Source organism: Apostichopus japonicus, chromosome 11 (genome assembly GCF_037975245.1).
Source record: "Apostichopus japonicus isolate 1M-3 chromosome 11, ASM3797524v1, whole genome shotgun sequence".
Lineage (NCBI taxonomy): Eukaryota > Metazoa > Echinodermata > Holothuroidea > Aspidochirotida > Stichopodidae > Apostichopus > Apostichopus japonicus.
This window is the reverse complement of record NC_092571.1, coordinates 24533590-24546150: the sequence shown is the minus strand read 5'-3', so window position 1 is coordinate 24546150 and position 12561 is coordinate 24533590. Positions and strand designations below refer to the sequence as shown.

The window sequence follows — 12561 nt, the reverse complement described above, 5'->3', positions numbered from 1 at the left end:
CCTTCAGGAAAAGTGCCAAAAAGCAGCAGGAGAACATCAATACTTTCTTTAATATGTTCTCCATCAGCATCTGGTTTTTGTGGCTTGCATATTGAAAAGCATGAATGGAAGTACAAAAAGTGGTGCAAAAATTGGGTCAATTAAGGCAATTTAGTCCCCTTTATGCCTCCCAGGAGCAGTGTATGAAAATTGTTTACTACTGATTATAAGGAGGTTTGTTTACAAGTGACGAAAATTTCAGGCTCTGATAGCAAGAAATCTGAATGGTCATGATACAAATACTTGATGGTGCCATGAATGGCGAACTTGTCAGCTATCCAGTGATGGGTTGGGTTTAGCTAGTGAGAACTGCTATCTAGACTTGGAGACCACATAACTTTTATGATTTAGTGTGTAAGTCAATGGGGTTTTGAATAGGCATACCCTACCATAATACATCTACACAGCAAAGCAGTAGCATGAACTCTTATGGTCTCAGACCGTGCTGAGCCGGGGGCCCCGACCAAAAGGGGGCCCCCTAATACTGATGCATTATTGAATTTATTGAAAGTCAAAATCCTAAGACATGAAATCTCAAAATAACCGATGTGTAAAAATGCCGGGGAAGTGTCTTTCCAAGGAACTAGGAGTATTTTTTGGCAAAAATAATTTGAAGGGACGCTCTGTGCCAACCGATGGTGGCGCTTGGCTTAGATAGTATCAAGTAGTGTGTTGCACCTACATGACCTACTGATCCCCCCCCCCCTTGTCAACATTTCTGCGGACGTGCTTGCTTGGACCTCCTGATAGGGGGCCCCTTTGGGCCAGGAGTCCCCAGGCTCATCGTTACGCCACTGCAGCAAACTATGCCAACTATCCATCACTCCTTTGTTGAGCTACTGCGGACCCAAACAAGTGTCACAGACACACCATAAACCTGACTGCATAGATTCCCTTTGCTTGTAGCAAGGAATCAAAAATTTGAAAATGTGAATAAATAAAACCTTCGATTGGTATGATTTTTCATGTTTCTAGATTCTGCAGAAACTTCACAAAAGTCTCAGCAATAAAGATGACTCAATTGTTTAATACTATAAAGTTCAATGTTCCTTTTTATTTGACGTGAAAGACCAACATGTATAAAAATGACTATATTCATAGAAAATAACATCAAAAACAATTCTATGAAAACTACACAGCCCTTCATTTTAATGGCAGAAATGAACAGCTCAAGCTTTCGAGAAAAACAAAAAAGTTCTAGAAATAGTTCTAGAAAAAAAAATGCATGAACTAAAATACAGAAGAAATTTATAATTTTTGTCCTACAAGCTTGCTTTAAATATTAGTGGTATCCATAGAGACAAAAATTGTTTTTTTTATTTAAACCAAATGACTGAAATCCACAGGGGTTAATACTGCTATTTTTTCCCTTTATCGTTCTCAAACCTGCGGGTGGTTGTACATAAGTAATAGAGAAACTGATAAAATAATACCACTGAATTACCAAGGAAACCAAAGGGGCTTTTAAAGTTGATTGTGCATGATTTATATTTATGAAAAAATATCTTTTCAAAAAGATTGATCCAAAATGACTAAGACAAAACTGCGTACAAAAGGAAGATTTTTCCCAAAGCCTAAATCGAATTTACAGACATAATGATTCCAGATGGAGTAAAGACAGGGAGAGGGCAAGGGAGAGGGCAAGGGAGAGGGCAAGGAGAGGGCAAGGGAGAGGGCAGGGGAGAGGGCAGGGGAGAGGGCAGGGGAGAGGGCAGGGGGAGAGGTCATGGTTAGTATCCTCTAGTTACAAGAAAATATTTGTAAAATGAACTTACTTTTTATCAAGCCTCCAAGGTTGATGGTATGCCAAATATTTGTTACAATAATATCCAACTTAATAATAAGCATTAGACAATACTTTACAAAAAAACTCTAAAAAAAAAAAATTGTCCTCATATAAAAGCATCATTATTTATCATGGTGATATCCTATTGTCATGACAACTGGATGTCCCTTTCAATTGGATAGACACAATTAAGCTTTGTCTCAATTTGGAAAATGTGGTGTGAACATGGTACATAGGACATCAATACACTCTTTAGAGGCACAATCAAGTTCACAATAAGTACAAATGTAGAAAGACTGTTATGGTAATGTAAAAAAAAAATATATACACATATAGGCATCTTAGATGCAAATGACATGTTAGTGAATAAGGCAGTGAAAAATCTATGGTGGAATATAGTGTATTTATAATCATCTTAAGAGCAGATGCTTTCAAATCATGTTGCCTCCAAAATAAAGGCACAATTTCATGTTTCAGAAGACAACCTTTCATAGGTGAGAATATTAAGAGGTGTAATAACTTTGATCATATGTCACCAGACTTTTGTCTTCCTGACATTTAATCAGATATCACATCACTTTATCAGTCAGCAGTCTGCAACCTTTAAGGCCCATGACCCACCAGACCCCCACTGCTCAGAATTTGGGGCCCACAATGCATGAAAACCAGCTTGGACTATCATCTTTCTGTTCAAAGACTAACTAAAGGGAACTCTGTCAACAAGCTCCAATAACTGTGGATAAAATTTTCCACCGTCTAGAAAAATCAAGCGACCCACCCAAAAACTTTTGTGACTGACTTTTTTGGTCACGGGCCATAGTCCCCGGACCATCCGTTTAAAAACTAATATTATTTTGTTCAGATTATTGTTTGACTTACTCAACTTCAAGATGAACAATTATGAAAATAGTTGATCACTACGATCGTCGATCAACCATTTGGGCAGAGTAAATGTCTCAAATTACTCAAAAAGAGCCCAAAATTTTGAATTATTGTATGTTTTATTCTTCTTTTGAAGGAAAATTAATAAAATTTCCACTTTTGGAACACATCCTCTTTCACTGCCCAAAAATCAAGACCTGGGCCTATTTTGACTTCTTGAAATGACACTACAGAATTCTCATCATTAATGGTTAGTATATACAAACACCTATAAACACTGACATGAGGAACTGACGAAAAACAAATACGACAAATATTCCATAATATGATTTCTCAAGAACAATGCACTACTACTCCCAGGGTCCCCACCGACCTTGGTTCAGCGCTGGTGAAGCCTTCATTGTCTCCTTGGGGTAAACCACAGGCACTGAGCCATTATAATAACCTGCCAGCTTATTTAGAAGAGAAGTTACAACCTCTGGGTACTGACTGGAAACCTCTTTTTGCTCGAAAGGATCGGCTGTAATGTTGAAGAGCCAGATCTTTTGTCCTGGGATAGACAGAGGGCGGTGTGGTTTGATACCAGACCCAGGAGGTGCGATCCATTGTCCGTTGTTGTCACCTGCAGATGAGTACCAAAGATGACAGCATAGTCAATGTCTGCTTACCCTATGTCCCCCACAACCAGGGTCCCTCAGTGAAAAAACATTTCCCCCCTCCCCCACCCCCTCAAAGTCCATGCTCTTAATTTTAACCTTTCCACCGTTTAATATCATCAATCACTGTATCTGGGACAAACACTGAATACCTTGGTAAATAACTTACCGGGACTACCAGTGAGTAGCTTCCAATCACCAACCCTTATAGCAGCAGTCATGTTAGTGTTGAAGACTGCTGATTGGTTTGGCCAGGGGTCAATATTATGCAACAGCTCTGTCCTTGGTGGTGACTTCAGAGACCTGTTATATATGCAGAGAAGAAGAAAAAACCAAAGAACAGAGAAAATAAAAGAAAGTAGCATGGATTTCACGGAATATAATACAAAGAGCAAAGGGCAGCTGAGAAGACAATGTGGTAGATAAGAGGACAAGGGGGCAGATGAGAAGACAATGGGAGAGATGAAAAGACAATGGGACAAATAAAAGGACAATCGCACAAGTGAGAAGACAATGGGACAGATGAGAAGACAATGGGACAAATAAGAGGACAATGGGGCAGGTGAGAAGATAAAGGGATAGATGAGGAGACAATGTAGTAAATAAGAGGACAATGGCACAAGTGAGAAGTCAATGGGACAGATGAGAAGACAATGGGACAAATAAGAGGACAATGGGGCAGGTGAGAAGACAAAGGGATAGATGAGGAGACAATGTAGTAAATAAGAGGACAATGGCACAAGTGAGAAGTCAATGGGACAGATGAGAAGACAATGGGACAAATAAGAGGACAATGGGGCAGGTGAGAAGACAATGGGGCATATAAGAGGACAATGGGATAGATGAGAAGACAAGGGGGCAAATAAGAGGACAAAAAGCCTGAAATTCAAGGACCTTCAGTGATAAATTGAAACAAACATAGAAATTTTAAATAAAGAGAAAACAGATGTTCAAACAATCCAGCATCTCCCTCCTCCCAAACCTAGTTGACTCAATATTGCTTACCTCAGAGAATCCCACATATCAAAGCCATCCAGTTCTGTGTCATTAACGGGAAGTCCAGCCACCCCGTGGACAAGAGTAGGGAACCAATCACTGACGTGAATCAGATCTCTGCTGATTGTACCTTTAACCTCCGAGGGCAGGAGTTCACTGTTGACAAATCCCACGCCACGGATTCCTCCTTCCCAGTACGAATGCTTCCAGCCTCTTAGTGGCCAGTTATTCCCTCCTTGTGACACTTCCCCACCATTGTCTAAATGAAGAAAAAACAACCTCAATATTACCTCACATACACCAAAAACACAAATGCATAACATCCTCACTTGAGGAATCAGTGATTAAATACAGCACCTTGCCATGTTGAATAAAGGTTAGCCATAGTTTTGGTAATGAGCTTAGCTCTTTACTTGCAACTCCTCCAGCCCCCCCCCTCCCCCCTCATCCCAGCAGTAGCTTAATTAGAACCTTGAAATTATATTTTAAAAAGAGTAAACCCTCAATAAATACAATTATGAGAGCAAAGATCTTGTAACATTTAATTCACTAGCTTTTGAACTTTTAGCCAAATATTTCTTTGATGGTTTCAGTTCAATTTCTCACAATTTCACAGTCAGTTTAATATATGTTAAGTCTTTACTCTTATGAAAAGTTTTTCCTTTTCTTCATATTGAAGTTTTGTCCATCTGTGCAGTAGATAAAGGCCTGTTTTAGTCAATGAACAAATCCATTTCAACAATGATTCAATTCATACATCTTTCATGAAAATAATGAAAAGCCATATCATAAGTTTATTGAACAGACATTCCTGAGATTTTAGCCAGCCATAGTTCATAAAAGTGGTGACGGGTAGTTGTTACTCACACTTTGTCAATACTTAATATATCAATTTTACATGTGGGAGGGAAAGGTCTTACTGTATTTTATCTGAAGAGAAAAAATGATGGCAAGTGGTCATGGTGTGAAAAGGGGCCTAAGGAAAGGGACCCTTCCCTTTGTGACAAAAAATTACTTGATTTTGGAGGCTATTTCATGCATAAAAATTTGAATCAAATCTGAAGCAAAAATTGGTTCAACTCAATGTTTGACCAAACCAGGTGAATTATATTACTACTGTGCTCAACTTAGTCCAATCTGTTTCAAGAAAATTTAATTCCTCTGAAGTACCAAAAATCTGGACATATTTTTAAAATCCAATCAGAGGCTCAAACAAGATAGAAAGATGCATCCTGAGAAATCCAGAGGTTTTGTTTTCAAATCTGTTGAAAGAGTACTAAACTAAAGAATTCTATGCTTATCTCACTCTATGAACCACTGTATTTTATTATATTATATTTTTTTTGTCATAACGGTACAGAACTTGACTCTGTTTGATGCCAAGGTCGTTGAGCATACAAATGATGACTCCACTTAAAGTTGAATCAAACCCTGCTTTCTGCTGTGAGCTCCCTCGGGGAAACTTTATAAAGCAGACTAAACATCGGAGCTATTAAAGGAAATTACAAATGAATAAATTCGGGTCGAGACTGTACCGCACCTGTAGAAAACACTAAGACGGTGTTGTCCCACATCCCAGCCGTCTTCAGCTTGCCAACAATGTTGCCAATGGCCTCATCCATACAGGTGGTCATACCTGCATATAACCTTCTGTTTCTGTCCTGGATGTCCTTGTAAGGTTCGAGGTATTTATCTGGAACCGCTAGGGGTGCATGAACCGATTGGAAGGGCACATAGAGGAACAACGGCTGTAAAGAGGAACAACAGATTTAAAAGCAATTTTTCCTAAAACATTCCTAATTCATTTGATAATAGAATCAGAAGTCATTTTTATGCTAATTCCTTTGACTTCATGTCAGAAATGAGTATTTAGAAAATGTACTGCATAGTATAAGCAAGAAACAACAGGCCAACAACAAGTACAACATTTTGACTATGTAGTTCCATTACTGCCAAAGTGAAAGGACTGTCCATCCCTACTGAATTTTCTTAAGTTAACAAAATAAAAAATTAAAAAAGGGGGGGGCAGGAAAAAACTGTTTCTCAGAACTCACCTTTCCATCAGATTAAAAAAGAATCATATTTAAATACCAAACTAATGATCAATGTAAACTATCATTAAGCAGCAACTCATGCAATTATGAATATTCATCAAGCCACACCTAAACTAAACTCAAGGCGTCTGAATGTACGAGCACTGATTACCTAAACATTTTTTTTTCAAACGAGCCCCCTTCGATTTTACTGATGGCCAAATACATCATAACCAATACCAATTTTTGCATCTTTTCTTTTAATCTGAAATTTGGATAAATTTCTTGTAAATCAATTCAGCAAATAGACAGTCTCCACTCCCTATGTACTCAATTTGTTTTTTTTTTTCATCATTCCTCTAAAATTAAACCTGCTTCTAAGGAAATCACAAGCAAGTTTAGTGGTTATCAATAGGCAACCTGCTATCCAATCTGGGACATGGGAAAAGATTTCATTCCACCAGGCGCAAAAAATAAAATTACAACAACAACTTTACTCTTATCGGGAATGTGGGGCCCTTAAGGAATTAAGGCTGGAGCAGTCTTTCTACTTGCCCTAGCAGCCCTACCCAACACATTGCTCACTTCAGGTATAAAGTGGGATTTTGGTTCTCTGTGGCCTTTTGCTCCATTTAATTCTTCTGCTATCTTGCCCTTATAGAAACTAACTGGGAACTCCTATAGACCCTAATACAAATTTGACCGAAGAGAAGATGGTGGAAAGGGGATGGAAATGAGAACAATGGACAGTGATTCTGGGCTCATCAATATGTACAGAGCAAACCGATGGAGAGTAAGCATTTAGACACATATTTTCTGTTTCTTCTTCTTTTCCTCACCTTATTCTGATCATGTTTATCAATGATATTATTGATCTTGTCGTTGAAAACAAACACAGAATAGTTTCCGATCGCCGGCCAGAATGGGGCGTCGTTATCCCAGAGGTCATACCCTAACCAATGCTTGCTGGTTACAGCATCACCTGGACGGAAGTGAGTGTAATAGTCCTCAGAACCGGTCAGGTAACCTAATGAGAGAATATATTTGGCAGACCGTGAGGGACAATCTAAACCTGGACAGGATATTTATTACCAAACATGCAGCAATGAGGTCAACATTGTGAGTTCTGTCTTTTAGTTTTCGTAAGTAAATGTCATTTGTTTGATTGTGCCGATGATTCACCAATGTTTGCAAAATATGTTTAACCATATAATATGAAAGTTGCTTGAAGGCTCAATTACAGGTCGGTTATAATTTCAGTCACATTTTTCTTTTCGCTTTTTGTTTCACCCCCTTTAAAGAATATTCTGTGAAAATGGCAGATTATTAATATCAAGTTACAGCTCTCCAATTTTACAAGGCGGGAGATTATTAAAAATGCAATATTTAGACAAAGTCAAAGAAGAATCATAATGAAAGATTTATAAACTCCATACTGGGATTGTTTATGCTCTAGCTCTCAACAACATGTGAATTATTTGTAACCAAAGAGCTGTCATTGTAATATTATATTAAATAATTCCCGGGAGTGAAATACAACACAGACTAAAGCTCTTAAATTTTTAACCAAAAAAAAATGGCAAGAAGCAGCACAAATTTTTTAATTAATAAACCTTCAACTGCAGTTATATTAAATAAAGCACATACCGAAAAATGAATCGAAGCCCCTGTTTTGTGGCAAACATTCCTTTTTGTAAAATCCTAGATGCCATTTGCCAACCATGTGTGTGGCATAGCCTGCCTCTTTCAGTTTACCAGGTAGGGTTGGTACATCAGTAGGCAAACAGTGAGGTTGAGCTGGTAGTATGTACCCATGCTGAAGGCCAGTATGTATCTGGAAGATGAAAAAAATTAAAATAAAGAAAAGTCAGTAATCATAGTGAATTGTCCTAAGTCGTACCTTCTGTGAGACTAAGCTACAAACCTAAGTTTGTTAACATTTCTGCTCTAGAATTTGATTGGCTACAGTACATTTATAGTGTTTATAAAGATGCATAGGCCTAACAAACAGGGTAAACAGAGGCAGATTTAAATGAGCACTTTTTTGGGGAGGGGTGGGAAAGGCAGTAAAATCAATGCAGCAGTAACAAAAGCATTAACAGAATGTAATGTTAGGTGGTCAGTTAATGTCATATCAGCCTAGGCTAGGCCTAGTGCTGTGGCCAATTGGATAAAGGCGGTGGCATTTGAAGCAATGAGGCTTTGCGATTGGGAGGTTCCGGGTTTGATACCCAGCGGGTAAGGTGGGGTTTTCATCCAAGATCAATCTACAGTTTTCCCATCTGAAATGACTTTCTAAATTGAAAAGGTTCCAAATTTGAGTTACTGTAAAAATGTTGAATTGGAAGCCACCCGACGTGTTAGTTGTAATCCGGCACCCTTGTGGGTTTCTCCCACATTTGTGGTCACTCACAGGTCGTAAACATAACTGGTGATTATTATTATTATTATAGTTACTACAGTAGTACTAACAAGTGTTTCAGGACATGGTCCCAGTCCTGGGAATACATGTGTCAACAACAACTTTTACGGTACGTGGCATAATCACAGTAGGACGAGTACTGGTCACCTATCAGCCACTCTCTTGATAGTATCATCTAAAATAAAACAGGCCACCTGACTTTGGGCTACATTGTTCAGTGAAGATCCACCAAATACGCAAGTTTGCAACTCGGAGGACCTCCGCCAAACGTTTGGCTAGGATAATAACTAACCTGATATTTTCCACTCAACAGCTGGCTCCTTGTTGGTGAACAAATCGGTTGCACATAGTAGTTTTCTAACTTCACGCCATCTTTGGCAAGTTTGTCCATGTTAGGCGTCTGGATCTCAGAACCATGATAACTAACGTCATTGTAGCCGAGGTCATCGGCCAGAATGAAAACAATATTGGGCAATTTCTGAGAGGTACAGATGACAATACCACTCAAAAAAATTGTGACCCAAAATGCTATCTTGGGCCTGCTTATCATCATGTTTACCTTCCTGCAACTTTGTTGTACTAGCAATTGGCCTACCAAATTACCAATGATAATGAACGTTTCAGAGAAACTGCCTAGGCTCTCATTCTAAAGATATACACAGTAGAGTAGTACTGTTATCTATAGCCAGCGTAACCTTCCACAGGCATAACAGTCTAGTCAAAGAGTTTTCATTTGCGTACACTGTGCTACTATTGGTAAGCTTACGCATGCAACCGAAATTTCTGTGTAGAACTTATTGATGTCTTCCAATGCCTAAGAATCTTTGCAATTATTGATCGGTTTCCAATCAATTATTCCACAATGTGTTGTAGGCAGGGTTTCCTTCAGACCAATCTTCTGTTATGAATACCGATCGATCATGGCTGGCCCTGTTCAGTCATCACATGCGTCATTGTTTTGTTATTTGTATAAAACAGCAGCATCAACCCTGACTGTAACTTTTAAGGTCACGTTAATGTATTGACTATGCAGTCACCCTGAATGTTATGATACTGCTTTCATCAGTAATACTTTTTGCTAAGCTGTTTTTTCTTCAGAATATATTTCTCAATGGACAGCTTCGCAAAAATGAGAATGTCGTCAAATTTATATTTGATCTATAAACGAGGAAAATAATCAGACTGTCCAAAGCCTGCTGATACTGCAAACCCTTTTCAAGTACCATTCGGAGTTGATACATTGCAGGGGCAGACAGCCCTACTGGCATACTGACTCGGGACCGCATGTTTCTACTTTCAAGGCCCGGCCCCACTGGTTTCAAGTTTTCCCCAATGTCCATCTTGAAACTCGACCCCAGATGCATCACAAGGTTTAATAGTCTAAGCCAACCGAATTGAAAATTTCTCCTCACCCCCCCCCAAAAAAAAAGTTTTTTGAAATTAGGCAAGCCATGATTCTCTTGTAGACATGAAGTTAAATGAGTTTTTTCATGCATGAAAGCACCCTGTTATACACACAGTTAGCTTGATTTGATACCCAATCTACTAAATGAGGTACTAGGGTATCACACAAAAACGTTTTTAAAACGTTATTAAAACGTTTCGTCTTTTGTGTTGATAACGTTATTTGTGGTGTAATAAATATGTCACGAAAACGTTTTCAGGCTTTATTTCAAAACATTTTTTTGTTAAAACATCAATATAACATTAATATTTCATAAAAACGTTATGCCAACGTTTTTATAACACCACATTAAACGTTATAAAAACATATTTTAGAGGCTCTTTTAAAAATGTTCTGATAACGTTTTGTGTTTATTAATTAGTATTAAATAGTTGGATGGATTCTACCATGTTCAGGGACAAAGGAAGGTGAGCAGGGAGGGATGGCAGGATGAAGGGGAGGGGAAAGCTTGAGAGAGTGTTGCGTGACTTTTTTGGCATTTAGCCAAAGCTTGAACATGGACATGCCTGGCTACAAACCTCATTTCCATGAAAATCCATATCAATGAAAATGACAATTATCAACATAAAACTGTTTAAAAAAATTGCAATGACCAACTAATAACTTATAAAGAGAAAGCAAACACATAAAAAAGAAGTAGAAAATATGCATTCATGACATTTTTTAGTATAGTTTAATAGTCACAATTAAATTCAAAACAAAACTGTACCAAAAACTATAAACAAAACTCACATCAATCAGCTGTTAACATCAATAATAATTAATGTTGACATATAATAAACATAAAGGTACTAATGGGGACCAAAGGACAAACAAACAACTAGATATGCTATTATTAGCTATCAATACCTGGAACATGCTCTGTTTATTTTTGTATTTTGTTGACAGTTTCACGATAAGAACTAGCTCACATTTTTTGTCAAGGTTACACATATGGAACTGAGCAATGCATGTATGTCCTCACTTAACTTTGGTACCATCAAAGCATTGACCTTTCTTATCGTTTCAATTTTCAAGTCTCACGTTAAAGGTAAAGTCTAGTATGTTGGTCCCCAAATATGTAAGAAAGACCACGAAAATGGTCAGTTAGAGATGGAATTTGTCAATTTATTTTTACTATCCCGATCACAGCATCTTGAAGAAACACCCATTTAATTGTCTAATTTAAAATTGCATTTTGGTCGAAAATTTGCCAAAAACGTGATCGGACATATTTCAAGGTGTGGTTACAACCAGTTGTCATTGAGAACGATACAAAGAGTTTGTGTCCCGTAAAATTTGAACGTCTTATTTGCAAACTTTAAATGTGAATTTTCATTATTTGCTGCTGGTGCAATTCTGATGAATTAAAGGGAGGGATTCTGTTTTTTAAGGTACCGAGCTCAACTTTCCTTTACGGGTCAAGCAGTGGCAGAGCGTCCATACAGTCAGAGGGAGCGGATTCCCCCCCCCCCCCTGACAGACTCAAATGGACTGCTGGCGCCCTTTTCAGCTTTTTATCACTTTTTACTTATTCGCAATTATTGTTTTTTTAATTGCGCTCTCAAATACCTATTGACATTTGTCACATTTTGTTGGTGTAATTTTCTGACAAAATGGCGATGACACCTATTTATTCTTCGTTTATCTGGAAATTAGCAAGGCCCGGAAAGGGTCATTTCCGGCGATCTAGGGAGTATCTTTACTCAAAAATTTTCTGTACGCTCCGCGCCAACCTGTGGTGGCGCTCTGCTTAGATAGTGCCAAAAGCGCCCCTACAGACCATTCTTGCCCCCCTGACCAACACCCCTAGCTCCGCCACTGGAGTCAAGTATATGGTATTACCAGACTGTGATACTGTGCAAACGTGAGCTGTCAAGAAAATAGATTAAAGAGAAACTTAGAGCAAGTTCCAGCATCATAATTAACATTTGGGGCATTATGGTTGATGATCATTGAGTTAGCCAGCTACATACACAGAATTGAACTGACCGTGGAGGGGGAGGGGATGTAGGGCCGGGGAGCTGCTGGTCCAGTTAGCAGATTCCCGAGCTGACTAATATTAATACTGGATGTTAATTTATAAATACTATCTAGACATAAGTCAAGGTGAAGATGAAGAGAAAAAGTATTAAAACAAGATGATAATATCAAGGTAGGAAAAAATGGAATACTGTATGTTGAAATGCATAGTATTGGCTATAGGCTTGTATAGTACAAAAAAATGATGTCAATTAAAGGACGACTGCATCAGAGAACAAACTTCTTTTTGTTATCTTGCAGATCGGAAAAATAAATACTAC

At 38.2% G+C, this 12561-nt stretch overlaps 1 protein-coding gene across 1 annotated transcript; it reads right to left on the bottom strand.

Annotated features, from left to right (window-relative positions):
• Positions 1-1078: 1078 nt before the first annotated feature.
• Positions 1079-9755, bottom strand: LOC139976432 (arylsulfatase J-like). The gene is made up of 7 exons (XM_071985156.1): positions 9107-9755; positions 8040-8226; positions 7232-7419; positions 5900-6107; positions 4369-4618; positions 3533-3666; positions 1079-3329 (listed from the first exon to the last, which is right to left on the bottom strand). Exons 1-7 carry the CDS (start codon positions 9365-9367, stop codon positions 3058-3060), a joined length of 1500 nt encoding a protein of 499 aa, XP_071841257.1. The 5' UTR covers positions 9368-9755; the 3' UTR covers positions 1079-3057.
• Between the last annotated feature and the right edge of the window lie 2806 nt (positions 9756-12561).

Bases quoted from the DNA above. Each gene is read 5' to 3' on its own strand.
- LOC139976432 (XM_071985156.1), bottom strand. From the start codon at position 9,367: ATGATGATAAGCAGGCCCAAGATAGCATTTTGGGTCACAATTTTTTTG. The intron at 8,227-9,106 runs GTTAGTTATTAT...TTCATCTTCCAG, and splicing joins TGTTGAGTGGAAAATATCAG to ATACATACTGGCCTTCAGCA. The intron at 6,108-7,231 runs GTGAGGAAAAGA...TCCTCTTTACAG, and splicing joins ATAAACATGATCAGAATAAG to CCGTTGTTCCTCTATGTGCC.